General features: G+C 48.0%; 1 protein-coding gene across 3 annotated transcripts in view; it reads left to right on the forward strand.

Moving 5' to 3' along the window:
- Positions 1-26,207, forward strand: part of dcn (decorin) — a 69,518-nt gene that overhangs the window by 14,924 nt on the left and 28,387 nt on the right. For all 3 annotated transcript variants that reach the window (XM_078567753.1, XM_078567751.1, XM_078567754.1), the window contains exon 2: positions 5,817-6,029. In XM_078567753.1, coding sequence (XP_078423879.1) covers positions 5,846-6,029 — 184 coding nt within the window. In that variant the 5' untranslated portion in view covers positions 5,817-5,845. The remainder of the gene's footprint in view (positions 1-5,816; positions 6,030-26,207) is intronic.

Consider the following 26,207-nt stretch of genomic DNA (forward strand, 5'->3'; position numbering starts at 1 on the left):
AGGTGGGGCTGGCCCCCATCTCTTCAGCATGTGTGTCCGGTGACGCTGTGCTCCTGAAGGGGACAGGTGCTGAAGGCTGACAAAGGATCAGGTGCATTTAAAGTTTCACTGCTCCATCTCCATGATATGACCCTGATCATAGAGCTCATGTGAGCTGCCCTCAGCCAGACAGGAGTCAGACATTCACAGAGGCCATGTGAAGATCTATGGAGTGTCCTCACTGCACAGAGTCATCATCCTCCATGAATCTTGTGGCTATGAGGGCCTCCAGAGCGAGCCTGCCTCGTCTGGTCAGTGCGATGGCCTCATTGTCGGCATCCTCACCTTCAAGGATCTCACCGTCGGAGGAGATGTGCAGCTCTTCCATCTCTTCCTCAGCCGGTTCCTGCCCCCATTGCAGCGCTAGGTTGTGTAGTGCGCAGCAAGCTACGATGATGTGGGACAGCGTCTAGGGACTGTATTGCAGTGCTCCACCAGACATGTTGAATCACCAGAACCTCATTTTCAAAACGCCTACTGTTTGCTCCACCAAAGTCCGGGTCGGGGCCTGAGCCTCGTTGTACCGTCGCTCTGCTGCAGTCTGAAGCCGGGGCACAGGCGACATCAGCCACGTCCTCTGTGAGTCACCCTTGTCCCCGAGCAGCCAACTCTGTCGTCTCTCTGGACCCTGGAAGACTTCAGCCATCTGAGCCCTGCTAAGGATATAGGAGCCGCGGACGCTTCCTCGGAATCACGCACAGACCTGTACCACGTGTTTGTGGTGGTCACAGACCATTCAGCGAGCGGAAGCCCCTGCAGTTGACATAGTTAACTGTTTGTTGCCACGGAGATCTAAGCGCCATGTGAGTGCAGTTGATGGCACCCTGCACCTGAGATCTGCGAAAATCCCAGCGCTCTTGCTTCCTGGCTTTCCTGTCCCTGGGCGAAATGCACCAAATTCTGTGCCATTGCGAATATGGCGTCCATGACCTCCTGGATACACTTGTGGATGGAGGCTTTTGAGATCCCGCACAGGTCACCTGTGGAGGCCTGGAAGGAGCCAGTAGCGTAAAAATTGAGCACCGCAGTCACTTTCATGACCACTGGCAGTGGGTGCCCTCCATGTCCCCGTGACACCAAATCCTGCAGCAGATGGCAGATGTGACTGACCAGTTCCCTAGACATGCGCAGTCTTCAGCGACACTGGCTCTCAGTCACCTGCAGGAATGACTGTCTCTAGCCCCTGTGTGAGAGAGGTGCCTATGAGTGACGGCTCTCTGTGGATATTCAGCTGCATGCCCACCCCTTTATTTTGAGGGAGGTGTTCCTCCATTTGCTGAGCCAGGTGCTTCCACCACACTTCTTCTCCTCTGCTCCCTGTAAGCCATGAGGCATTTCACTAAATCACCAGCCTCCATGATCCTGATGTTCTCCTCCTGCAGGATCAAAGAGAGAGACGAATGGATTAGCATATGTGCCCTAAGAACCTCTCTTGGTTAAGTCTGAAGGCCCCTTCACATGTGCAGTAGTTGCTGGCCACCACTTGGATGGCGAGTGTGTAGTGTGCTCATTGGCTGTCCGAAACCCCACCCACCTCCGCCCCACTCCACTTGACCGGTTGGCAGCAGCTTTGGCCACTGGACTGCACGCTGTGCTCTCAGCTCAGGCACAGGTATTCTCCTAACCCGCACTGCAAGGCTGCACTGTTAGCTTGAACTGTAATGGACACTGGTCCAAACCTGAATAAAGACATTGCAAGGAGCTGTGAGCGTCTCCACCAGTGACTGCGCCATGTCCGCCTTTCACAAGGGGATTGGATAACTTGCTCAGTCGGCCAATTGTTCTGCTGCTCCTCAAAATGTACATTAATATACAGTCTGCGCCCAAGGGGTGAAAAGTTCTGGAGCATTTGGAGGCACTTTCATGCTTTTGCGCTGCTTGAGTGGGCAGAAGAGCTTCAGAGGCCCCACACCGAGCACATCAATAGAGCTGCCGCTGAACGGTCTCAGCTGCAGAAGGATGCTCAATTTTGACAAACTTTTCCAAGTGCGTGGCCGCTTCCCTCACCCCCTCTCCGCCTACACCCCCCCCTCCCCTCACACCCCAGACATGAGCTTGAGTACTTCCTCTGTGCTGCCTCGCCACCACACCCCCGCCATCCCATCGGCCTCATCCCCACAGGAGCCCTTGCCCCGGCACCGCAACGAAAGCCAGCGGGGTAAAACCAACTTGCCTGTGCACCCCCCCCACCCCTCCCCACAAATACGCGGGGCCTCTTCCTTGATGTCCTATGGTCGATGCTCACAAGCACTGAGCAAGCTTGTGTGCGCTCACCTCCGAGTTCAGGTCACCAGGTACACACCTTTTAAAGGCAATCATGAAGCGCGCCGTTCTGAAGTCATACCAACGTGGGCGGTAAGTTTGACGTGGGGGGATGGTTCCAGCGTGAGGGCACAATAATGAGATGCAAATATATTAAAATTACCTTCCCAATTTTGGATGGTGGGAAACGCGGCCCGCCATTGACGGCGGAGCGGATGATTGCGTTTGACCACGGCATGTAACCGATTTTTGGCTTTGTCCTCTTACTGTCCACTCCCTCCATGATGCCTGACACAAGCAGGACCAGATGATCCACCCAATGTTTCATGTTGCCAACATTTCATCAGACAGCCCAAGGATTTCTACATTCCTGGGAATTTGTTTTATTCATTCATGGAATGTCAACCTTAGCGAGGCCAGCATTTATTGTCCATCCCTAATTGCCCTTGAGAAGGTGGTACTGAGCTGCCTTCTTGAACCACTGCAGTCCATGTGGTGTAGGAACACCCACAGTGCTGGCAGGGAGGGAGTTCCAGGATTTTGACCCAGCAACAGTGAAGGAATGGCGATATGTTTCCAAGTCAGAATGGTGAGTGACTTGGAGGGGAACTTCCAGGTGATGGTGCTCCCATGCATCTGATGCCCTTGTCCTTCTAGATGGTAGAGGTCGTGGGTTTGGAAGGTGCTGTTGAAGGAGCCTTGGCAAATGCGTCTTGTAGATGGTACACACTGCTGCCACTGTGCGTTGGTGGTGGAGGGAGTGAATGTTTGTGGATGGGGTGCGAATCAAGTGGGTTGCTTTGTCCTGGATGGTGTCAAGCTTCTTGAGTGTTATTAGAGCTGCACTCATCCAGGCAAGTGGGGAGTATTCCATCACACTCCTGACTTGTGCCTTGTAGATGGTGGACAGGCTTTGGGGAGTCAGGAGGTGAGTTACCTGTCGCAGGATTCCCAGCCTCTGACCTGCTCTTGTATGCACAGTATTTATACGGCTGGTCCAGTTCAGTTTCTGGTCTCAATTTAAATTCAGAGGGCAAAGCATCAATTCCATCTATGTAAAAATCTCTTAAAACTGTCATCCAATGTGTTTGATCACATGCTACCACATCTGAAAACATACCAGCAACAAACTTAGTGTTTACAATATTCTGTCAGTATATCTTACTGAGTTCAAAAGAAACGGTCAGCCATGGAGTGAGGCAATGTCTGATCGGAAATTCCTTATGTTCATAAGCAACATTGACTGGAATGAAATGGAGAGTAACTGCCTGTGAACAGGGTGGTAGCTAGACCTGTTCCAGTTTTAGAATAATACACCAGACTAATGACTATTTGACCAGACTTAATTATGATTAGAAGATGTGAATGAAGGTGCTGAAATAGATACCCACGGATTCAGTGATGTTTTCTAATGTTATACTTTCTTCCTAATTACATGCCTCATTCCACAAACATCTTTTTTCAAAATCACAGTTCTCCTGTGTTAATCAGAAGCTTTGCATGTTGAAAGAATTATTGCCAGCTCACTTGAGACCGTAACTAGATATTTTTCACATTATTATATTTGGAACTCATTGTTATTACCATTCAAGGAAAATATTCCTGTCTATAAACAGGATTCAAGAGAAGTCTGAAAGGGATTATGTTATTGTGGGCAATTAAGTTATTGTGACACACCCTGTGACAAATCCCCCAATTTGTGCCTCCTTCTCTCACTAAACGTTCTAGAGAGATTCTCTGCTTTGGAGTTTGCATCACAGATCCACATCCACCACTTACACATATTTGGTAGAGATCATGGGCAGAAAAAATGCAGTTTTCCCATTTTCCCTCCTCCTGGACTCTTGGTCCATAGAAACAGGCAGAAAAATGGAAGAGTTCCCCTTTAATATTCACCAGCGATGTGATGTGAAGGACCAACAGATCTGCCTCTCTCCGCTTGCTGAACGCCAAAGCAGGCCTCTAGCTGGCTGGTGTACAATTAACAAGAATGTGTTCAATTCCCACTCCAGAGAGTTGAGGACAAAATGCAGGCTGATGCTCCAGAGCAGTACTGAGGGAATGTTGCACTGTGGGGGGTGCCACCTTGGCGGATGAGACGTTAAACTAAAGGTGCTTTGCTTTTTCCAATGGATGTGAGAGACTCCATGGCAGGTCTCAAAGAAGAGTGGGGGATAGCTCCCCAGAGTTCTGGCCAAGATTTATCCCTCAATCAACATCACTAAAAAAAAACAGATTACCAGTTGTCATCTTGCTATTTGTCAGAGTTTGCTGTGCACAGATTGGTTGTTTCCTACATTACATCGGTGACCATACTTCAAAAAAGTACTTAGAAACTGCTTTGGGATGAGCTGAGATTTTGAAAGGCGCTATATAAATGCAAATTCTTTCTTTCACTCAGCTCTGCTCACCAGTGCTGGACGAAGGTTTGAGCAAGTGTGCCGGTGAGCGGAATGGTTTGGAGTGTTAACTGACTGTTGAGCCAGGAGTTACAGTGACATGGTCTTTGAAACCCAACACACAGCCAATGCGATAGAAGCAGAACCTGGCCATTTTGAAGGCCACAGCTCCAAGTATCCTGCTGAGGGAAAGAGCTGACTGGGAGTGGGGAGGAAAATGTCTCCACTGTTTTGTGTACAGTTTTTGGGCCTTCTTTTCTAAAAGAGGATATACTTGCCATAGAGGGATTGCAACAAAGATTCACCAGACTGATTCCTGGAATGGCAGGATTGTCCTATGAGGAGAGGTTGAGGAGACTGGGCCTGTGTTCTCTGGAATTTAGAAAAATGAGAGGTGATCTCATTGAAACCCACAAAATTCTTACAGGGCTCGACAGTATAGATGCAGGAAGGATGTTTCCCCTGGCCTGGGGGTGGGGGTTGGAGAGAGGACGGGGGAGGGGTGGGGTGGTCTAGAACCTGGAGAGACAGTCTCAGAATGAGAGGTAGGCGATTTAAGACTCAGATGAGGAGTAATTGCTTCTCTCAGAGGGTGGTGAATCTTTGGAATTCTCTACCCTAGAGGGTAATGGAGTCTCAGTCATTCAGTATGTTCAGGGTAGAGATGGATAGATTTCTAGATATTAAAGATATCAAGGGATATGGGGATAGTGCGGGAAAATGGCTTTGAGGTAGAAGATCAGCTGTGATCTAGTTGAATGGTGGAGCAGGCTCGAGGAGCTGAATGGCCTACTCCCACTCCTATTTCCTATGTTGGCATGTTCCTCTGGTCTCAAAGGTTTGACTTTGCTAAATGACACTATCTTGACCTTTGAATGACACAATACATGTTATACATAATGTAGCAAGATGCATTGAAGCAGAAGCTAGACATGGACATGAAGGAGAAAGGAATAGGCGGACATGTTGATGGGGTTAGATAAAGAGGGTGGGAGGAGGCTCATGTGTAGCCCAAACACCAGCATGGACTAGTTGGGCTGAATGGCCTGTTTCTGTGCTGTTAACTCAGCGCAATTCTTTGTATTGTAACCACTGTGTTCTTTTGTTTTCTCCTAGGTTAAGTCACTGTGTTACTTGTCCGAACCATGCGTGTGATCATATCGCTGGCATTCCTGGTGGCAGCCTCCTGGGCCAAGCCATTTCATCAGACGCAGTTCCTTGACTTTATGCTGGAGGATGAGGGATCTGGTTTTCTCCCTGATGATGATGTACCCAGGTGCCCATTTGGTTGCCAGTGCCAACGAAGAGTGGTACAGTGCTCTGACTTAGGTAAGCTGTGTTGTCTCAGACCGCTTCAGTCACGGGATTGCTTTCCCGGTGTCTTCACGTTGAATAAATCATGTCAAATTCGCATCCTTGTCCTCATATCTTTCCATTTTCTCACCCGTCCCCATTTCTGTAACTGCCTCCAGCCCTCCAACCCACCGAGATTTCTTCACTGCTCTTATTCTGGCCCGTGAGCATCCCCGATTATAATCACTCCACCATTGGCGTCCGGGACTTCAGCTGCTTAGGCCCAAAGCCCTGGAAACCCCTCCCTAAACCTCTCGGCCTCTCTTGTCCTTTAAGATGGTCTCCTTAAAACCTACCTCTATGGCTGGAATTTTGATCACCTGACTTGATATCCCCTTCTGTGGCTCAGTTTTTCTTGTTAATGCTCATGTGAGGCTCCTTGAGCTGTTTTATTACCGTTTATCAATGCAACTAGTTCCTGTTTGATATGATGAAAGGCTCTGATAGAGTAAATGAGGAGAAACTGCTTCCATTGGCAGTGGGGATGTCGGTAGCCAGGGGACACACTTCTAAGGTAATATGCAAAGGAAGCAGTGGGGAAGTGAGGAGAATATTTTTTTACAAGTTGTTGTGGTCTGGAATGCACTGCCTGAAAGGGTGGAAGCAAATTGAACCTTAACTTTCAAAAGGGAATTGCATTTATACTTGAAAAGAAAAAGTTAATGAAGGGCAATGGGAAAAGAGCAGTGGGTGGCAGGGTGGGACTAAGTGGACACACTTTCAAAGAGCCATGATGGACCAAGTGGCCTCCTCCTCTGTGTTAATGTTGAAATTGTGCTGCAATAGAATACATGCTTTTAAGTTGGTAATTTAGCACAGCTGTCCCCAATTGGGGAAGGATGAGGGAATCATTGCAAGAGTATAGAAACCAGTTCACTCCCTGCAAAGAAGAGCACACAGTGTCTGCCAACATGATCGAGGCCTTCTGTGCCCACCATGGGGGCTGGGGGTGCTTTATTGACCCCTTTAAACACATTTTAGTTTGAATTTTGTAAGTTTCCTTTCAGGTTTTGTTTTTCTTTTCCCAGTATCCTTTCAAGGGGCTGCCTTGTTTTGTTAATCTGTTTTAACTGGTTGCTCAAAAGAGTATATAAACCAGCTCACTCTGGGTAACCAGGAGGACTTAGAGTCTGTGACTTTACTTTGCTGTCTTGGAAATAAACCCATGTTAAGATACAGGTTAGCTTCAGACTCATTCTACCTCAACATACAATTATTGGATTTAACACTTTGCCGGATGATTGTGTGGTTTTATAATATCCCCGGACGGTAAAGATGGAATGGTGAAAATGTTGATTTGAATCCTATTATATCTGATAGTGAATTTTTTTATTTATTCATTCATGGGATGTGGGCTTCGCTGGCTGGGCCAGTATTTATTGCCCAACCCTAGTTGCCCTTGAAAATGTGTTGGTGAGCTGGTGGAATTGTAAATCTGGATATGTGGCTTCATGGTATGGACTGCAGTTCTCAATTTGCCTTTCCTTAATTGGCTTCTCTTTTCCATAGGAGTGTTACACAACAGGCTTGTCAGCAAAGCTGAAGCCCCTGGAATAAAAGGGACAATGGCAGCATGGACGCTAATTTGGCTGAGTGGCAGGACAGAGAGAGTAGTGGTGAACAGTTGTGTTTTGGACTGGAGGCGGGTATATAGTGGGGTTCCACAGGGGTGTTAGGCTTTACATGACTTTACAGCGCACAACTTCAAGATTTTGCCAATGACACAAAATTTGGAAGATTTTCAAAACTGTGAACAGTGAGAAGGATAGTGATAGTGATAGTGTCTAGAGGATATAGACAGGCTGAGGGAATGCACGTACATGTGGCAAATGAAACTTAATGCAGAGAACTGTGAAGTGACATGTTATGGTAAGAAGAACGAGGAGAGGCAATATAAAATAAAGGATACATTCTAAAGGGGGTGCAGGAGCAGTGGGACCTGGGGGTATATGTGTATAAATCATTGAAGGTGGCAGAGCAGGTTGAGAAAGTAGTTCGTAAGGAATATGGGATCCTGAGCTAAATAGAGGCATAGATTGTAAAAGCAGCAAAGTTATGGTTTATAAAACACTGGTTTGACCTCAACTGGAGTATTGTGTCCAATTCTGGCCACCACACTTTGTGAAGGCTTTAGAGAGGGTGCTGAAAAAATTTACCAGACTAGTTCCAGGGATTAGAAACTTCAGTTACGTGGACAGATTGGAGAAGCTGGCACTGTTCTCCTTAGACAAGAGAAGGTTGAGAGGAGATTCACAAACTAGAGGACACTGGCTTGCGGTGAATGGCAAAAGAACCAATGGTGACATGAAGAAAAGCATTTGCCAGCAGCAAGTGTTTAGGATCTGGAATGCACTGCCTGAGAGTGTGATGAAAGTAGGTTCAATCGAGCCTTTTAAAAGGGAATCCTGGGGAAAAGACAGGGGAGTGGAAGTAGCTGAGTTGCTCTTGCAGAGAGCTGTCACGGACACGACAAACTGTATAGCCTCTCCTGGGCCATGACCCTTCTATGACCCTATGATTCTAGTTACTTTAGGTTATGTGTTTTCAATTTAGAATACATAATATATATATTACAATATATCACAATATATATCAACGATTTGGATGTGGGGACCAAATGTAATATTTCCAAGTTTGCGGATGATACAAAGCTAGGTGGGAATGTGTGTTGTGAGGAAGGTGCAAAGCAGCTACAGGGGGATTTGGACGGACTTAGTGAGTGGGCAAGAATATGGCAGATGGAACATAATGTGGAAAAATGTGAGGTTATCCACTTTGGTGGAAGGAACATATGCGCAGAGTATTTCCTACATGGTAAGAGATTAGAAAGTGTTGATGTACAAAGGGACCTGGGTGTCCTTGTCCATAAGTCACTGAGAGCTAACATGCAGGTGCAGCAAGTTATTAGGAAGGCTAATGGAATGTTAACCTTTATCGCACGAGGATTTGAGTACAGGAGTAGTGAAGTCTTGCTTCAATTGTATAGAATCTTGGTCAGACCGCACCTGGAGTACTGGGTGCAGCTTTGGTCCCCTTACCTCAGAAAGGATATTATTGCCATAGTGGGAGTGCAATGAAGGTTCACCAGACATGTACCGGGGATGGCGGGACTGTCTTATGAAGAGAGATTGGGCAAACTGGGCCTATATCTAGAGTTTCAAAGAATGAGAGGTGATCTCATTGAAACCTACAAAATACTTAAAAAGGAATAAACAGGGTAGATGCAGGTAAGATGTTTCCCGTGGTTGAGCAGTCTAGAGCCGGGGACACAATTACAAAATAAGGGGGAAGCCACTTAGGACCGAGATAAGGGGAAATTTCTTTGCTCAGAGGGTTGTGAATCTTTGGGATTCTCTACCCCAGAGGGTTGTGGAAACTCAGTCATTAAGTATGTTTAAGGTAGAGATTGATGGATTTCTGATTAACAATAACGTAAAAGGTTATGGGGTTAGTGTGGGTAAAAGGCATTGAAGTATTCGATCAGTCATGATTGTATTGAATGGTGGAGCAGGGGCTGAATGATGGGCTGAATGGCCTTCTCTGTTCCTATGTCTTGCTTTAAATCCTAATCTCATAATCTTTCAAATTTTGCTCCTTTCACAACTAGTTGTGCAGTTTCTTGTGCATTCTGTTGAACAGCGCACTGTACATTAGAAGCATGTGTTACCTATCCAGTAAGGAACAAAACACAGGACTAACTCTTCTTCAACTTTAGCTAACAACCTTTTATGAGGGACTTCATCAAATGCCTTCTGCAAGTCCATATAAATAACATCCACAGACATTCCCTAGTCCGCCACTTTAGGCATCTCTTCAAAAAATTCAATCAAATTGATTAGGAATGAGCTACCCTTTACAAATTCATGCTGGCTCTCTCTGATCAGCTGACCATGGGCAAAGGATAGCTCATGTGCCAGCTCACTGGAGGACGAGGTTACAGACAAATTCAGATGAGGACGTTGATGGGGTGACTGACTGGGGAATGAAGATGAGGACGTTGATGGGGTGACAGACTGGGGAATGAGGATGAAGATGTTGATGGGGTGACTGACTGGGGAATGAGGATGAGAATGTTGATGGGGTGAAGACTGGGGAATGAGGATGAAGATGTTGATGGGGTGACTGACTGAGGAATGAGGATGAGGATGTTGATGGGGTTAAGACTGGGGAATGAGGATGAGGACGTTGATGGGGTGACAGACTGGGGAATGAGGATGAGGATGTTGATGGGGTGAAGACTGGGGAATGAGGATGAGGACGTTGATGGGGTGAAGACTGGGGAATGAGGATGAAGATGTTGATGGGGTGACTGACTGGGGAATGAGGATGAGGATGTTGCTGGGGTGAATACTGGGGAATGAGGATGAGGTCGTTGATGGGGTGACAGACTGGGGAATGAGGATGAGGATGTTGATGGGGTGAAGACTGGGGAATGAGTATGAGGACGTTGATGGGGTGGCAGACTGGGGAATGAGGATGAGGATGTTGATGGGGTGAAGACTGGGGAATGAAGATGAGGACGTTGATGGGGTGACAGACTGGGGAATGCGGATGAGGATGTTGATGGGGTGAAGACTGGGGAATGAGGATGAGGATGTTGATGGGGTGATAGACTGGGGAATGAGGATGAGGATGTTGATGGGGTGACTGACTGGGGAATGAGGATGAGGATGTTGATGGGGTGAAGACTGGGGAATGAAGATGAGGACGTTGATGGGGTGAAGACTGGGGAATGAAGATGAGGACGTTGATGGGGTGAAGACTGGGGAATGAAGATGAGGACGTTGATGGGGTGAAGACTGGGGAATGAAGATGAGGACGTTGATGGGGTGACAGACTGGGGAATGAGGATGAGGACGTCGATAGGGTGAAGACTGGGGAATGAAGATGAGGACGTTGATGGGGTGAAGACTGGGGAATGAAGATGAGGACGTTGATGGGGTGACAGACTGGGGAATGAGGATGAGGATGTTGATGGGGTGACAGACTGGGGAATGAGGATGAGGATGTTGATGGGGTGAAGACTGGGGAATGAGGATGAGGATGTTGACGGGGTGAAGACTGGGGAATGAGGATGAGGACGTTGATGGGGTGGCAGACTGGGGAATGAGGATGAGGATGTTGATGGGGTGACAGACTGGGGAATGAGGATGAGGATGTTGATGGGGTGAAGACTGGGGAATGAGGATGAGGATGTTGATGGGGTGAAGACTGGGGAATGAAGATGAGGACGTTGATGGGGTGAAGACTGGGGAATGAGGATGAGGATGTTGATGGGGTGACAGACTGGGGAATGAATATGAGGACGTTGATGGGGTGAAGACTGGGGAATGAGGATGAGGACGTTGATGGGGTGACAGACTGGGGAATGAGGATGAGGACGTTGATGGGGTGACAGTCTGGGGAAAGCTGATGAGAGGCTTGGTGCATTGGCAGGCCTGAAAGGCAGCTTCCTGTCACTGTCAAGGAGCATGGAGGAGTTGGACTCCAACATGAGCAGAGGGTATCATGCGGAGCTCGAAGCCCATCCTGTCCATTGTGGAAGTTGTAGCCAACTCCATGGCAGAACTGACAGACCCACCCGTGATGCAGTGCTTAGTGGCTGTTTCCACTGCAGTACAAGCAGAAGCCAGCCAACACCTCAGTGCTGCAGGAGATACTCAGACAGAGGTGCCGCGATCTATGCTTACCGCCATTGTACAGACCTCCATGCTCAAAGGGTCATGCAGGCTCTGTCCTCCGGAGATTACTAGGATAGCTGAGGTACCACTCCCTGGGAGTCGCAGAGCTTCTGTGGAACACAAAGCTCTCTCTCAGGATAACAGTGTTTGTCCTCTCACTGCTGCCACTCTGCCAGTGCCCTCGCTGTTGCCTCTCAGTTGGCCACCCCAGACTGCTGCTGCCCCTGATGAGATGGTGCATTTCGAAGTCGAACCCTCAAGGCTCAGAGCTGCTTAAGGGCATCCTGTGAGGCCATTGGCAGCTCTCCCAGTGTTGGTTCCCCACCAGCCATGTTGCAGTCACTGGTGTAGCACTGCTCAGGAGCACCAGGACAGGCAAAGGCACCTGCAAGTCAGGCACTAAGGACAATTAGTTAATTTCTCTTTGTATAAGTGGATGAATTTTTGGATAAAGGTGTTAACGCTGAACTTATTGCTGGTGGCTTTTGTTGCAAGATCTTGGCTGTGATGGCATATCCCAGTTGAATGGTACGGGTGGGGAATATTGAATGGAAGTTCTCCTATGGGAAACGGAGTCTGAGTATCTGTTTGGAACATGGGAATCCTAGATGCATCCTCCCTGCTTCCTCCTCCTCCTGAGGTGGCCTCTGGATTCCTGATGCCAGTGCATCTTTTTTATTTATTCATTCATGGGATGTGGGTATCACTGGCTAGGCCCCTCCCTAATTGCCCTTGTCCAGTGGGCATTTAAGAGTCAACCACATTGCTGTGAGTCTAGAGTCACATGTAGGCCAGACCAGGTAAGGGTGGCAGATTTCCCTTCCAAAAGGACATTAGTGAACCAGATGGGTTTTTACAACAATCGGCAATGGTTTTGTGGTGAACATCAGACTTTTAATTCCAGATTTTATTGGATTCAAATTTCACCACCTGCCAGGCTGGGATTCAAATTCGGGTCCCCAGAGAATTACCCTGGGCCTCTGGAATACTAGTCCAGTGACAATACCACTATGCCACCGCCTCCCCAATCTTCATGATGGTATGACATGGAGGATGCAGCAGAACACTATGAACTTGGACACCCAAGTTCCGCTGGATACTGGGGGTCTCCCTCGGCTGCTCCAGGCAGTGGAAGGGTTGCTTCAGCACGCAGGTGGTCTGCTCCACGATGTTCCTAGTTGCTGTGACACTCATTATATTCCTGCTATTCTTGCATGGTCAGCTGGTGGCGGGAGGTGGGGTGGGTGCATAGATTGTGTCATCAGCCGTGTGCACATGCCTTTGTCCAAGGCAAGCCTCTGGTTCATAGGCCTGAAGATGACAGGAACAGCAGATTGTCTCAGAATGAATGCATTGTGGCTGCTGCCAGGATAGTGGGTGTTCATTAATATTATGGTCACACACCAATTGATGCTCTACATTGAAGCAGTCCATGTCCAAATGCAGCAAGACCTGTATGATATACAGGCTTGGGCTGAAAAGTGGCAAGTAACATTCATGCAAGTGCCAGGCAATGACCATCTCCAACAAGAGAGAATCTAACCATTGTCCCTGGGCATGACCATCACTGAGTCCCCCACTGTCAACATCCTGGGGGTTATCATTGACCAGAAATTGAAGTGGACTAGCCATATCAATACTGTGGCTACAACAGCAGGTCAGAGGCTAGGAATCGTGCGATGAGTAACTCACCTCCTGACTCCCCAAAGCCTGTCCACCATCTACAAGGCACAAGTCAGGAGTGTGATGGAATACCTTCCACTTGCCTGGATGAGTGCAGCTCCAACAACACTCAAGCAGCTTGACACCATCTAGGACAAAGCAGCCCACCTGATTCGCACCCCATCCACAAACATTCACTCCCTCCAACACCGACGCAGAGTAGCAGCAGTGTGTACCATCTACAAGATGCACTGCAGGAATTCACCAAGGCTCCTTAGGCAGCACCTTCCAAAGCTATGACTGCTACCATCTAGAAGGACAAGGGCAGCAGATAGATAGGAACACCACCACCTGGAAGTTCCATTCCAAGCCACTCACCATCCTGACTTGGAAATGTATCACCGTTCCTTCACTGTTGCTGGGTCAAAATCCTGGAACTCCCTCTCTAACAGCACTGTGTGGGTGTACCTACACCACATGGACTGCAGCGATTCAAGAAGGCAGCTCACCACCACCCTCTCAAGGGCAACTAGGGATGAGCAATAAATGCTGACCTCCTGGGTATGCTGCCCTCTTTGGTTCCCCCAACTCTCCGATCCCATTAAAATTGTTCCCCCGCTTCCCCATGTTTAAGGTCTACTTGTCCCTAATACCGCACCCAACTATAAGACACAGAGAGGGTTGGAAAGTCAAATGTAAGTACAAGAGATATGAATTGGAAGAAGTCACACAAATGGACACCTTTACTTGAAATGCAGAACAATACCAGTTTGGTTTTTGAGCACAAATCATTAATCTCTCGGTCAGAATCAAGGTTTAAAAGCTAGAGTTTGGAAATTGGCAACAATAAACCTGGCAGGTAGTTTAAGATTTCATTCAAGTGGAGTCTTGCTGCTCTAGTTTCATTACTTCATTTAGGCTAAAGTATCAGATGTGCAGGGAATTTGTTTGACTCCCAGCTCTGGTTTCAGTGCTTCATGATGTTCTCTTGGCACATCACTTTTGGTGAGAATGCATTCACCAGAACTCTTGGACAAGGCACGCTCATTTCTGGATCTTTCCGCTTTTCAGAGTAAAATCCTTTCCAAGATGGTGATGTAATATTTGTGATATTTTCTTGTGTTCCTTGCTGTGAAGGATGTGACTAAGTGGAAAAAAAAGTTTTCCTCATTTAAGTTACTCAATGAAAATATCAGGCACATTGAGGACGGTATGGCCTGATGGAGAATAAAACTTTATACATCCTGGTGAACAATGTGTCTCAGACAGAAACTCAGAGGCCACTCTAGACCACTGTAAGTTTTTCCAACTCCTGCGAGCAACTTCCTCCTGGGAGTGTCAAGTGGCAACAGAAATTAGGAACAACTGTTATGATGCTGGACTCAAATCCTCTAAGAACTGGATTGAAAGTCTCCAAAGTCCTTTCACCACCAGAACAGAGCAGCTTTCATCTCGTTTTTTGTCCACGTCCTGACTTGGCACAATAGAGCCCATTTTAACTGTTTCTCCCCATAACTCAGGCAGGAAACAGCAGGTAGCAGCAGTTTGACACAGCTGAGTGGCTTAGGCCATTTCAGAGGGCAGTTAAGAGTCAGCCACATTGCTGTGGGTCTGGAGTTGCATGTAGGCCAGACCGGGTAAGGGGGGCAGATTTCCTTTCCAGAAGGACATTAGGGATCCAGATGGGTTTTTACGACAATTAGTGATAGGTTCATGGTCACCATTGCTGAGACTAGCTTTATATTCCTGATTTTATTAATTGAATTTAAACTCCATCAGTTGCTATGGTCTGGTCTGGTCTGCCTGGACCTCTGGATTACCAGTTCAGTGATATTACCACTGCACCTTCACCAGAAGGCAGCTCACCACCACCTTTTCAAAGGCAATTCGGGATGGGCAGCAAATGCTGCCCTTGCCTGTGGCACCCACATGCCATGAAAGAATGAAATAAAGGGAGTGAATTAACTTACTCAGCTCCTGGCCTCATTACAGTTTTGATCCAAACATGGGCAAAAAAGCTGAATTCCAAAGGTGAGGTGAGAGTGACTGTCCTTGACGTCAAGGCAGCATTTGACCGAGTGTGGCATCAAGGAGCCCTAGCAAAACTGGAGTCAATGGGAATCAGGGCGAAAACTTTCCGTTGGTTGGAGTCATACCTAGCACAAAGAAAGATGGTTGTGGTTGTTGGAGGTCAATTATCTTAGGCCTAGGGCATCACTGCAGGAGTTCCTCAGGGTAGTGTCCTCGGCCCAACCATCTTCAGCAGCTTCATGGATGCCTTCCCTCTATCATAAGATCAGAAGTGGGGATGTTCGCTGATGGCTGCACCATGTTCAGCACTATTCGCCACTCCTCAGATACTGAAGCTGTCCCTGTCCAAATGTAGCAAGGCCTGGACAATACTCAGACTTGGGCCATTAAGTGGCAAGTAACATTTGCGCCACACAAGTGCCAGGCAATGACCATCTCCAGCAAGAGAGAATCTAACCATCTCCCTTTGACATTCAAGGGCATTACCATCACTGAATCCCCCACTATCAACATCCTGGGGGTTATCATTGACCAGAAACTGAACTGTGGCCACAAGAATAGGTCAGAGACTTGGAACCCTGAAGCATGTAACTCACCTTGTGACTCCCCAAAGCCTGTCCACCATCTACAAGGCACAAGTCAGGAGTGTGATGGAATGCTCTCCACTTGCTTGGAAGAGTGCAACTCGAACAACACTCAAGAAAATCGACATTATCCAGGACAAAGCAGCCAGCTTGATTGGCACCCCATCCATCACCTTCAACATCCAGTCCCTCCACCACTGATGCACAGTGGCAGCAGTGTGTGCTATTTACAAGGTGCACCAAGGCTCCTTCCACAGTACCTTCCAAACCCATGATCTCTACAGCCTGGGAGCACTAGGGCGTCAGATGCATGGGAACACTACCGCCTGCAAGTTCCCTTCTAAGCCACTCGCCATCCTGACTTGGAAATATATCGCTGTTACTTCATCATCGCAGGGTCAAAATCCTGGAACTCCCTCCCTAACAGCACTGTGGGTGTACCTACACCACATGGACTGCAGTGGTTCTAGAAGGCAGCTCACAACCACCTCCTCAGGGGTAATTAGGGATGGGCAATCCACATCCTGTGACTGAATCAACATAAAAAAATGTTTTACACTGTGTCCTTTTGGGGAAAATTGGGTGAGGTGTAAAATGGGCAGCTAAAGCCACTGAGCCCCATCATTCTGCTAGACAGGAACAGGTAAAATCGACACCAGAGTTTACGGTTACAATGTGAATGTTCAAGCATCCTTTTCGAGTGGCATTAGGCACAGCCCGAACAGTGTTGTCCATGTGACAGAACAACATTCTGTCATATTACACATGCACGCAAACAATAAAGGAGCAATTTCAACCTAAGCGAGCCATTGGGAAACTGTCGGTGCCCCAGTCTTTGAATGGTTTATTCAACAAAATGCAAATGCACCCTTTACCTTACTGTTTAACATCTCGAACCGACTATACATCAAATTACCCACGGCTTTAATCCAATTAAGACATACACACTCAGACCCACAAACACAGACCCCACTACAAGTCTAATTTAAAATTATTTCCAATAACATTATATACATTAATATCTTCATGACAGGCTCATGTCAAATTTTGTCTGATCATGCTCCTTGCAATATGATTTGTAAGAGTTATTTTCATTAGTCCAGTGGCATAGTGCACTGTGCATCACTGTATTGCAGAATAATTTGATTATATCACATGTTTCATTGTTTGTTTAGTCTTTTGTCACCTCCAGACTCAACTAGTCCAACAGTTAGCAAGAAGCTAACTGGCTTCCCATCCTTCACCCTTTATAAACTTCAGCTTATCCACAGCTCTCCTGCCTATGTCATGTCTTGCACAAACTATCACTTATCCATCATTCCTGCTCTCATTGCCCTCCAATGGATCTTTCCCGCAACACCTCAGACTTAAAATTTTCATTCAGTTTTAACTTGCCCTAGCCATTCTCTTTCTGATCTCTGTTACTCTCTCCATCCGACAGCCCTCTCCTTCCCAAACTCTCCATTGGATTGGCTCTGCCCTCTTGTGGATTGCCCCCTCTTTTTGCTCCCACCATTGGCAACTGTGCCTTCAGCATCCATGGCCTGACATGCTGGAAATCTCTCGGTAACCTTTCTCCCTCTCCACCTTTCAGACCTTGCTTTAAACCAACTCTTCAACCAAGGTTTTGGTTACGTCCTCCTAATATTTCCTTCTTTGGTGCAGTGTCCACTTTTCCCTCATGCCTGTGTGAAGTGCCTTGGGGTTTGTTTTTAGTGTTTGTCAGTTGTGGCTCAATTGGTAGCATACTTACCTCTGAGTCAAATGGTTAAAGGCTCAAATCCCACTCCAGCAAAAAAAATCTAACCGAGGCTGCACTTTTGGATGTGCTATCTTTCAAATGAGATGTCTGCCCTCTTGGCTGGAATAAAAGATCCTATGGCACTATTTCAAAGAAGGGCAGGGGTGTTATCTTCAGTTTTCTGTCTAATATTTTTCCCTCAAGCACATCACTAAAAGTAACAGGCTATCTGGTCTGGGGTGGTGGTGGCATTGTGGTATTGTCACTGAAACTGGTGATCCTAGGGTAATCCTCTGCGTTCAAATCCCACCATGGCAGATGGTAGAATTTGAGTTCAATAAAAATGTGGAATTAAAAATCTGATGATGACCATGAAACTGTTAAAAACTCATCTGGTTCACTAATGTCCTCTTCAGGGAAGGAAATCTGATCTGGTCTACATGTGACTCCATGGTTGACTCTTAACTGCTCTCTGAATTAGGGGTGGGTAATAAATACTAGCCCAGTCAGCAATACCCATATCCCATGAACAAATAAAAAATCACATTTCTGTTTGTGGGAACTTGCTATGTGCAAATTGGTTGCTGTGTTTTCTACATTATAACAGTGACTACACTTTAAAAGCCTTAAAGTGCTGAGGGATATCCTATGGTTGTGAAAGGCCCAATATAAATTAAAGTCTTTCTTTCTTGTTGGAATGTTGCATAAGAGCTTCAAGAATAAATTAGAACAACCTAAATTTGGTGCTTTTTGTCAATAGAAGACTTTCTTTGTGAGTGGGGGCAGAGGTAACACTATTATTTAAACTTTGATCGTAGAAATTGTGGTCATTGTGTTCAAGAAGATGTAAGTGCTTCACCCACTATCTGGTTGTCAATAAACATTCAGACGGGTAAATCCTCTCCATTATTGGTCGCCTGCTTCCAGCTCTATAATCTGATGCGTCTCTGCCCAATGTCTCAGCCCGTCTGCTGTTGAAACCCTCGTCCATGCCTTTGTCATCTCCATGTTCATTCCAACACTCTCTCTCTTTTTCTACCCTCCCTAAAATTGAGCTCATCCTAAACCCTGCCGCTCATGTCCTAACTCAAATCAAGTCCCACCCACACATCACCCTGCAATGCTTGGCCCACATTGGCTCCCAGTCTAGCAATGCCTCGATTTTAAAGTTCTCATCCACTTATTCAAATCCCTCCATTCCCCACCCCCCACCACCCCCTCCTCTACCTGCCCTTTATCTCTGTAACCCCCTCCAGCCCTACAATTCTTTGCGATCTCTGCACTCTTCCAATTCTGGCCCCTTGAGCACCCCTGATTTTAATCATGCCACATTGGTGGCCCTGCCTTCAACTGCTTAGACCCTATCCCTGGAATTCCCTCCCTAAACTTCCGCCTTTCTCTCTTCCTTTAAGATGCTCCCTGAAACCTACCTTTTTGACTAAGTTTTTGGTCACCTGTCCTAATACCTTCAGTGACCAGATGTCAAATTGTGACTGATAATGCTCCTTTGAAGGACCTCAGGAGGTATTACTACAGTAAAGGCGCTATGTAAATGCAGGTTGTTGTTATTGTACGGCATAACACTACGTAGTTTACACATTAAATAAAACGATTGAGTCCAAATTAAGTTGTAGTGAATGGTACGTGGCAATGTTTAAGTATGCCACTGGCCGTTTAATCAGGAATGTGGTTATGAGGGGAATCTGTACAGACTTGGAGTTTTACAAAGGGCCTTCAAGTTGCAGTTACACAGTAAATTTTTTTGACAACTGTGCGTGAGGAAATTGTTTACTCAATGGGGTGGTCGATTCTGAGGATGAAAAGTTGATCTCTAACAATGGGCTCAAGTAGTAGGCTCTGTGCTTAGCTGTACTTGCACACCCATGATGGGCTGCTCCGCAATGGCTGGCTGAACTAACCCAAGCCTTTATTAAACTTCATTTTAATCTTGCTCCTCATTACATTGAAGGAGTTCAGCTTTCAGGATGGATGCAGATTTCACTTACAACTACAGTTTATTTTTCTTATTTGTTCATGGAGTGTGGGTGTCGCTGGCTAGGGCAGCATTTATTGGCCCATCCCTAGTTGCCCTTGCAAAGGTGGTGGTGAGCTGCCTTCTTGAACCGCTGCAGTCCATGTGGTGTAGGTACACCCACACAGTGCTATTAGGAAGGGAGTTCCAGGATTTTGACCCAGCGACAGTGAAGGAACGGCGATATATTTCCCAAGTCAGGATGGTGAGTGACTTGGAGGGGATCTTGAAGGTGGTGGTGTTCCCATGCATCTGCTGCCCTTGTCCTTCAAGATGGTAGAAGTCCCAGGTTTTGAAGGTGCTGTCGAAGGAGCCTTGGTGAGTTGTTGAAATGCATTTTGTAGATGGTACACACTGCTGCTACTGTGTGTCAGTGGTGGAGGGAGTGAATGTTTAGGGTGGTGGATGGGGTGCCAATCAAGCAGACTGCTTTGTCCTGGATGGTGTCAAGCTTCTTGAGTATTGTTGGAGCTGCACTTGTCCAGGCAAGTGGAGAGTATTCCATCACACTCCTGACTTGTACTTTGTAGATGGTGGACAGACTTTGGGGAGTCAGGAGATGAGTTACTGACTGCAAGATTCCTAGTGCCTGACCTGCTCTTGTAGCCACAGTATTTATATGGCTAGTCCAGTTCAGTTTCTGGTCAATGGTAACCCCCAGGATGTTGATAGTGGGGGAATCAGCGATGGTAACGCAATTGAATGTCAAGAGGAGATTGTTAGATTCTCTCTTTTTGGAGATGGTCACAAGTAACATTAAAACAATGATGAGGGGCTTTAGACAGGGAGGAACTGTTTCCACTTTGAGGAGGGTTGGTAACCAGAGGACGCAGATTTAACACAATTGAAACAAACGGGGGAGGTGATGAGAATTATTTTTACTCAGCGAGTTGTGATCTGGAATGTTCTGCCTGAAAGGGTGGTGGAAGAAGTTTCAATAATAATTTTTGGAAGAGAATTGGATAAATACCTTGGAAAGGAAATATTTGCAGGGCTTTGAGGGTGTAGCATTTACATAGCGCCCATCACAATCTCAGGACATTCCAAAGCACTTTAAAGCCATTGAAGTATGCTTGAAATGTAGGGCGGAATTTTCCATCCTGGAGACTAAGTCCAGCGGTGGTGGGAAAGTTGGCATGATTCCCACTGGCGGTTGGGCGGGTGAACACGCACGATCTTTTACTTTTCAGCGCATTAATTGTGCATCAGCAAAGAGTTTGGCGAATCTCGGGGCGGGGAAGGCAGTAAGACGCCCACCCCGTTCTTACCTCGTGGAGTCAAAGGCCCTGGCGCCATATTTAAAGCGCACCCGGGCAGACACTCACTCACTGCAGGCCAGGAGCTTCGCATTACTCCTCCAGAGTCCTTGTGGCCACAGCTCATGCTGGAGAAACTGGCAGGTGTGAGAAACCAAATCCCGGGACACACGAGGGCACCTCTGGCATTGCCTTTCGCTCGTCTCTCGATAAGTACACTGCTGGCGATATACCCATGGTCGGGTCAGTGCTCGCCATTGCAGAGCTCCATGTTCACGGCCTCTTGACCTTATAGAGGCTCTGCTGCCTCTTGCTGCTCAGGCCCTTGCTCCTCCTGGCCTGTGCCAGTCAGCGACAGGCCTTCCTTCTCCTCGTCTGGATGAGAGCCATTACCAAGGCAGGGTTGCCTGCGGCCTGCATCATCGGCACCTCAGAGGCTGTGTGAATGAATTGAAGTGATACATTAAGTGAGCATGTCCTTTACAGGTTTCCCTCCACCTCAAAGCCAGCAGGCCAGTGCTAAGCCCTTCACCTGGCCTCCGCCCAGACACGAAATCCCCACCCCACCCCTTCCAGGTAAAGGGCATCCTGGAGGACCCGAGATGGGTGTTCCTGCTGTTTGTCCATGAATGTGTATGGAGACATTGCTCCTTGACCGGGGTGATGAGAGCCATGTGCAAGAAGCGCCACTCGGATACTTTCCCATTTGTCTCCGCTACCCTCAAGGCTCTACAGAGCGATATTCGCATTGGCAGAATGGAAAGACTAACTGCATCATCCCTTATCAGCCATAACCATTCACCCAGAAGCAAGGAGGTTTGGAGTTGCGAGTCGGCAGCTCTCCACCAGCCGTGCCCTTCAGTGGCATTCCACTTCCCTCCCTCCCTTTATCCCTGTCTCTGGCTGCAGCCGTTGGCAAATGACACAGAATGAGCAGCAGCTCTGCACCTCGCTGGAATCTCAATGTTATGAGACCCATGAGTCAGGAACAAACCTTCTGCCGTGTGGGCTTCACCGTGGAGAGGAGAACATAAGTGAGCTTCTTTCACATCCAGTTGCCTCATAATTATTCGGATGTCCCTTTAGTCGGCCACTTGAACTCCCACCCACCTGAAAAGACCTCCCACTTTGAGGGATCTCACTGACTGACTAACTGCCTGGCCAAGGTCAGTTTGGGAAAATGGTGCACGTCACCTTTCAAACTCGCTCCACCACCTTCTACCCTCCCCATGTGACCTCCCAAATTCTCCCCCATCACCCTTGACCCACCCAATATCACCATTCCTCTCCCCTCTGTCACCCTTGAGCCTTCCTTCATCACCCTCGACCCTATAGCGATTCACCTCCACGTGCCTTTCCTCCCCTCAGAGCTGACGCCCGTGACCACCTCCATGCCCGCCCTGATCCTGACCCCTCCCGTTATCCGAGCCCCCCTGTCTTGTCCCCCTCCGTGATCCACCCGATGAGACCTTCACCTACCAGACTCTCAGTTTGGACCTGCCACCCTCCCACTCCTCCCTCTGACTGTGACAGTTCTCTCCTATCACCATTACCGCAGGTTATCCCCCCCAGGACCTGACCGTCAAGACCAGCAACCCTGCCTTCTAAGACTACCCAGCCCCACCCCCCACCACTGCTTCCCTGACATTGCCGCCACTTCCCCGGACACTCTGCTACCTCCCCCCGGCCATTCCCGTCCTTCCCCGGACATTTTCCCTACCCTTACCCCGTAAGCCTGCCTCCCCGGAGCAGCCTTCGCCCGACCCTTCCACCCTTGCCCGCCAACCTTCCAGCCTTTGCCTGCCTCCCATGTCCAGCCATGGTGCAGGGTGTGCTATTGGCACTCGAGTGATGTCTCCAAGAAGGAGAAAGCAACACCTACGGACCTCAAAGTCTTGGAAGGAGTGAAGCTCACCACTTGTATACAGGCGTAAAACTGAACGTTCTAAATTCTCGCTGGCGAGGAACTTAATTTGGAGGGCGGACTTAATTCTGGCGAGGTGGCCTTTTAGTGAGCCTGCGTGAGATGCTTTAACGCCTGCAAATGGGGTTCCTGACACCGTTCGTCGGGAAGCTCGACTCGCCTTGTGCACACCTCGAAAGTCAGGAAAACAAAGTTACAACGGTTGATCCCGCTCTCGGGAAACAGAGGATGGGACTTTCCAGCCCCCCCCTCACCCCTCCTGCCGCCATGATCACCCGGTCCCGCCGAAAAGTCAGTGGAGTTTTGCCTGGGCCGCCGAATCTCCCCGCAGTGTGCCCCACCACGACGGGGCCAGAAAATCCCGGCCAGATTTTTTTGCCTCCTGCCAAAATTAAGTGCCAAATTCCCGCTGCTTGGGGGTGGGGAAGGGGAAGGGGGGCGGAAAATTCTGCCTGTAGTCTCTGCTGGAATGTAGTGAAATGCAGCGGCCAATTAGTGAAGAAGTGGCAGGAGCCCACGGGATGGCTGCTTCGAAGGGCTAGGCACGGGCACGGGGCCTGATGGACCGAATGGCCACGTTCTGTGCCATAAGAGCTGCGTTGCCGATTGACTTCAGATTTAGCTTATTGGCTTATTGAAATCAACCTGAGGGAGGAACATCTCGCCTCTGAAATAATCCCGAGACAGGCCCAGGCTAAACCCGCTCTCTTTCCCAGCCTTTAGTCGGCGTTCCCCTTCTCCATCAGTTGCCACACACCCCCCCCCCCCCCACCCCACCCCGCCCGGCCCTAACACTGAATTTAGTCAGACATCTCGCAGGCACATCAGACAGATATTCCCCCCCACCCCCGCCACCCCCCCCCCGCCCCCGACTCCAGTGGAGCTGCTTTTAAACCACCAGATTCACTGCACTGAAACCGACAGCTTTAATTGCTGCAACCAGACTTTGGCTCCAGGCTGCAGTCGGAATGAACCGACCGTCTGATCCACTTAAATTCAATTCAGGCCTTGCTGGATCTGGTTAATGCAAGTTTTGCATTCCCCCCACCCCACCACCCCACCAGCCCATATATTTTTAAGCCTGCTTCAATGTATATCTCTCCATGCTAATTCCTGATTTGGTTCAGAGCAGTTCAGCCTGCAAGCACCAGATAATGTGCATTTTTTTCTATATGTGGAGGGAAATATGTGAAAATGTAAGATTCGAAAGAGGGAGAAAAATACACTGGGATCGTGTTCTGTAAAATATGGGACGGACTGGCGGGAATTGACTGAAACAAGTACCCGGTGCCCTCCAGCAATGAATAAACACGGGCTAGACATCCGCACAGACCACAAAGACCACTTGTTCCCAAGACACAGGGTGGGATTTTCCGGCCCCCCCGCCTCTGCCCAGTACGGCCATCGTCGCAGACGGGTCGGCAGAATTTGGAGAGCGGCCAGAAGTCAAGAGTCCAGATTTTCTCGCCCTGCTTGCGGCAATGCCGGCCGCTGGCCTGGCCGGAAAATCCCGCCCATGATCTTTCTTCCCAAGGACAATCCCACAAACGGAACAAGCTGCCAGGGGACAGCCCCGACACTTGAAATCCCCGAGACCCACCTTTACGTTATTTCCATTTGTACGTTTCCGTTGTCAGGACGACCACCTCAGCAGCTAAGGGTTTAGCTGGCACGAACCGTAGCAATGACGGTGGAATAAGGATATCAGCCTGTGATGCCCACACAACTCAAACAGAGGGCAGGGTCTTTAAGTCGACGTGCAGGCAAGACCAGCGGGTCCGAGAGTGACCAGGGAACTCGCAATCAGCCCCCCTTCCCCCGGCCGCGATCTCACCCTGGCTGGCCAATTAACGGTCATCCCGCATGAAGCATGCACGGGGTGACGGGGGGTACGGGACAGGGGAGGAGGGTGGGCGCTGACATAAGCGCGGGGGGTGCGGGCGAATGCTGAATGAAGGCTCCCTGAAGGCGGAGAGCTGCCTCAGGGGGGCTGAAGACTTCAAAACAATTAAATAAAGATTTTACAATCTGGAAAAAAATGTCCACGCATCAGAATCGGTCACCTGAACCCTATACATGATGAAAATTCTGTCCATACGTTTTTAAAAAAAAATTTAATCATTGCGCCCTGGGATGAGGTTTCATCAAAAAATGCACCTGGCAGATTTGCCAACCGTAAGGTTGGATGGACCACGGAAAATCGGGGACAATTGGGACTTTAACAACTTTAATTGTCTTCCTAATTGTTGGATGGCATGCTTCCGACACGGACTGAAATATCGCGTGAGCACGGGATGGCGTCAGGATGCTCGCCCAACGTGATTTCGCGTCCGATCGAGTTGGGCGCGCGCCCACCCACTGACCTAAAATTTCTGTCCAGAAGCAGAATTCAGGACTACAGCTTTAACTATTACAGGAACAAACCACAAGGTTCTTGTAGCCACGTTGAATGCTCCATTAACCTAAAGCCTGAAAAGCAGTTTGCACCCGCTAATTATTTTCTCATTTAACAATTATAGATTTGTTTAACAAAACATTCTTATAATTCCTTTTATGATCAGCTCTAATGTGAACCACCTGCCTACACAAAATGTCAGGCATATTGAGTTTTTTTTATTGTTCTTTCATGGGATGTGGGCGTCATTGGCAAGGCCAATATTTGTTTCCCTAATTACCCTTGAACTGAGTGGTTTGCTGGGCCATTTCAGAGGGCAGTTAAGAGTCAACCACCTTGTTGTGGGTCTGGAGTCACATGTAGTCCAGACCAGGTAAGGAGGCCAGATTTCCTTCCCTAAAGAGCATTAGTAAATTTTTACAACAATCAACAATAATTGTCATGGTCCATTTTACTCAGACTAGCTTTATATCCCAGATTTATTAATTGAATTTAAATTGTACTGGCTGCCGTTGTGGGATTTAGACCCTTGTCCCCAGAGCTATAGCTGGGCCTCTGGCTTACCAGGCTAGTGACATTACCACTACACCGCCAGTGCCCCACAGGCTCCCACTACCTGCCTGTAAGAGAATTTGAGTATTGCTGAAGAAAGAGACATGTCGAAGCCTTTTGTCTTGCACTCATCAGGACACTTTGGTTGGCAAGTGGCAACTCTTCACGTACAGTATAAATTGTTGTTTTCTCTTTATATTGGTATTTTTGCAAAGTCTTGGTGAGTGTAAGACGAAAAACTTCGACATGTCTCTTTTTTCAGCAATAACTCAAGTTCTGTCCTACCAAACGACTAT

This window comes from Cetorhinus maximus, chromosome 22, assembly GCF_964194155.1.
Source record: "Cetorhinus maximus chromosome 22, sCetMax3.hap1.1, whole genome shotgun sequence".
Taxonomy (NCBI): Eukaryota; Metazoa; Chordata; class Chondrichthyes; order Lamniformes; family Cetorhinidae; genus Cetorhinus; species Cetorhinus maximus.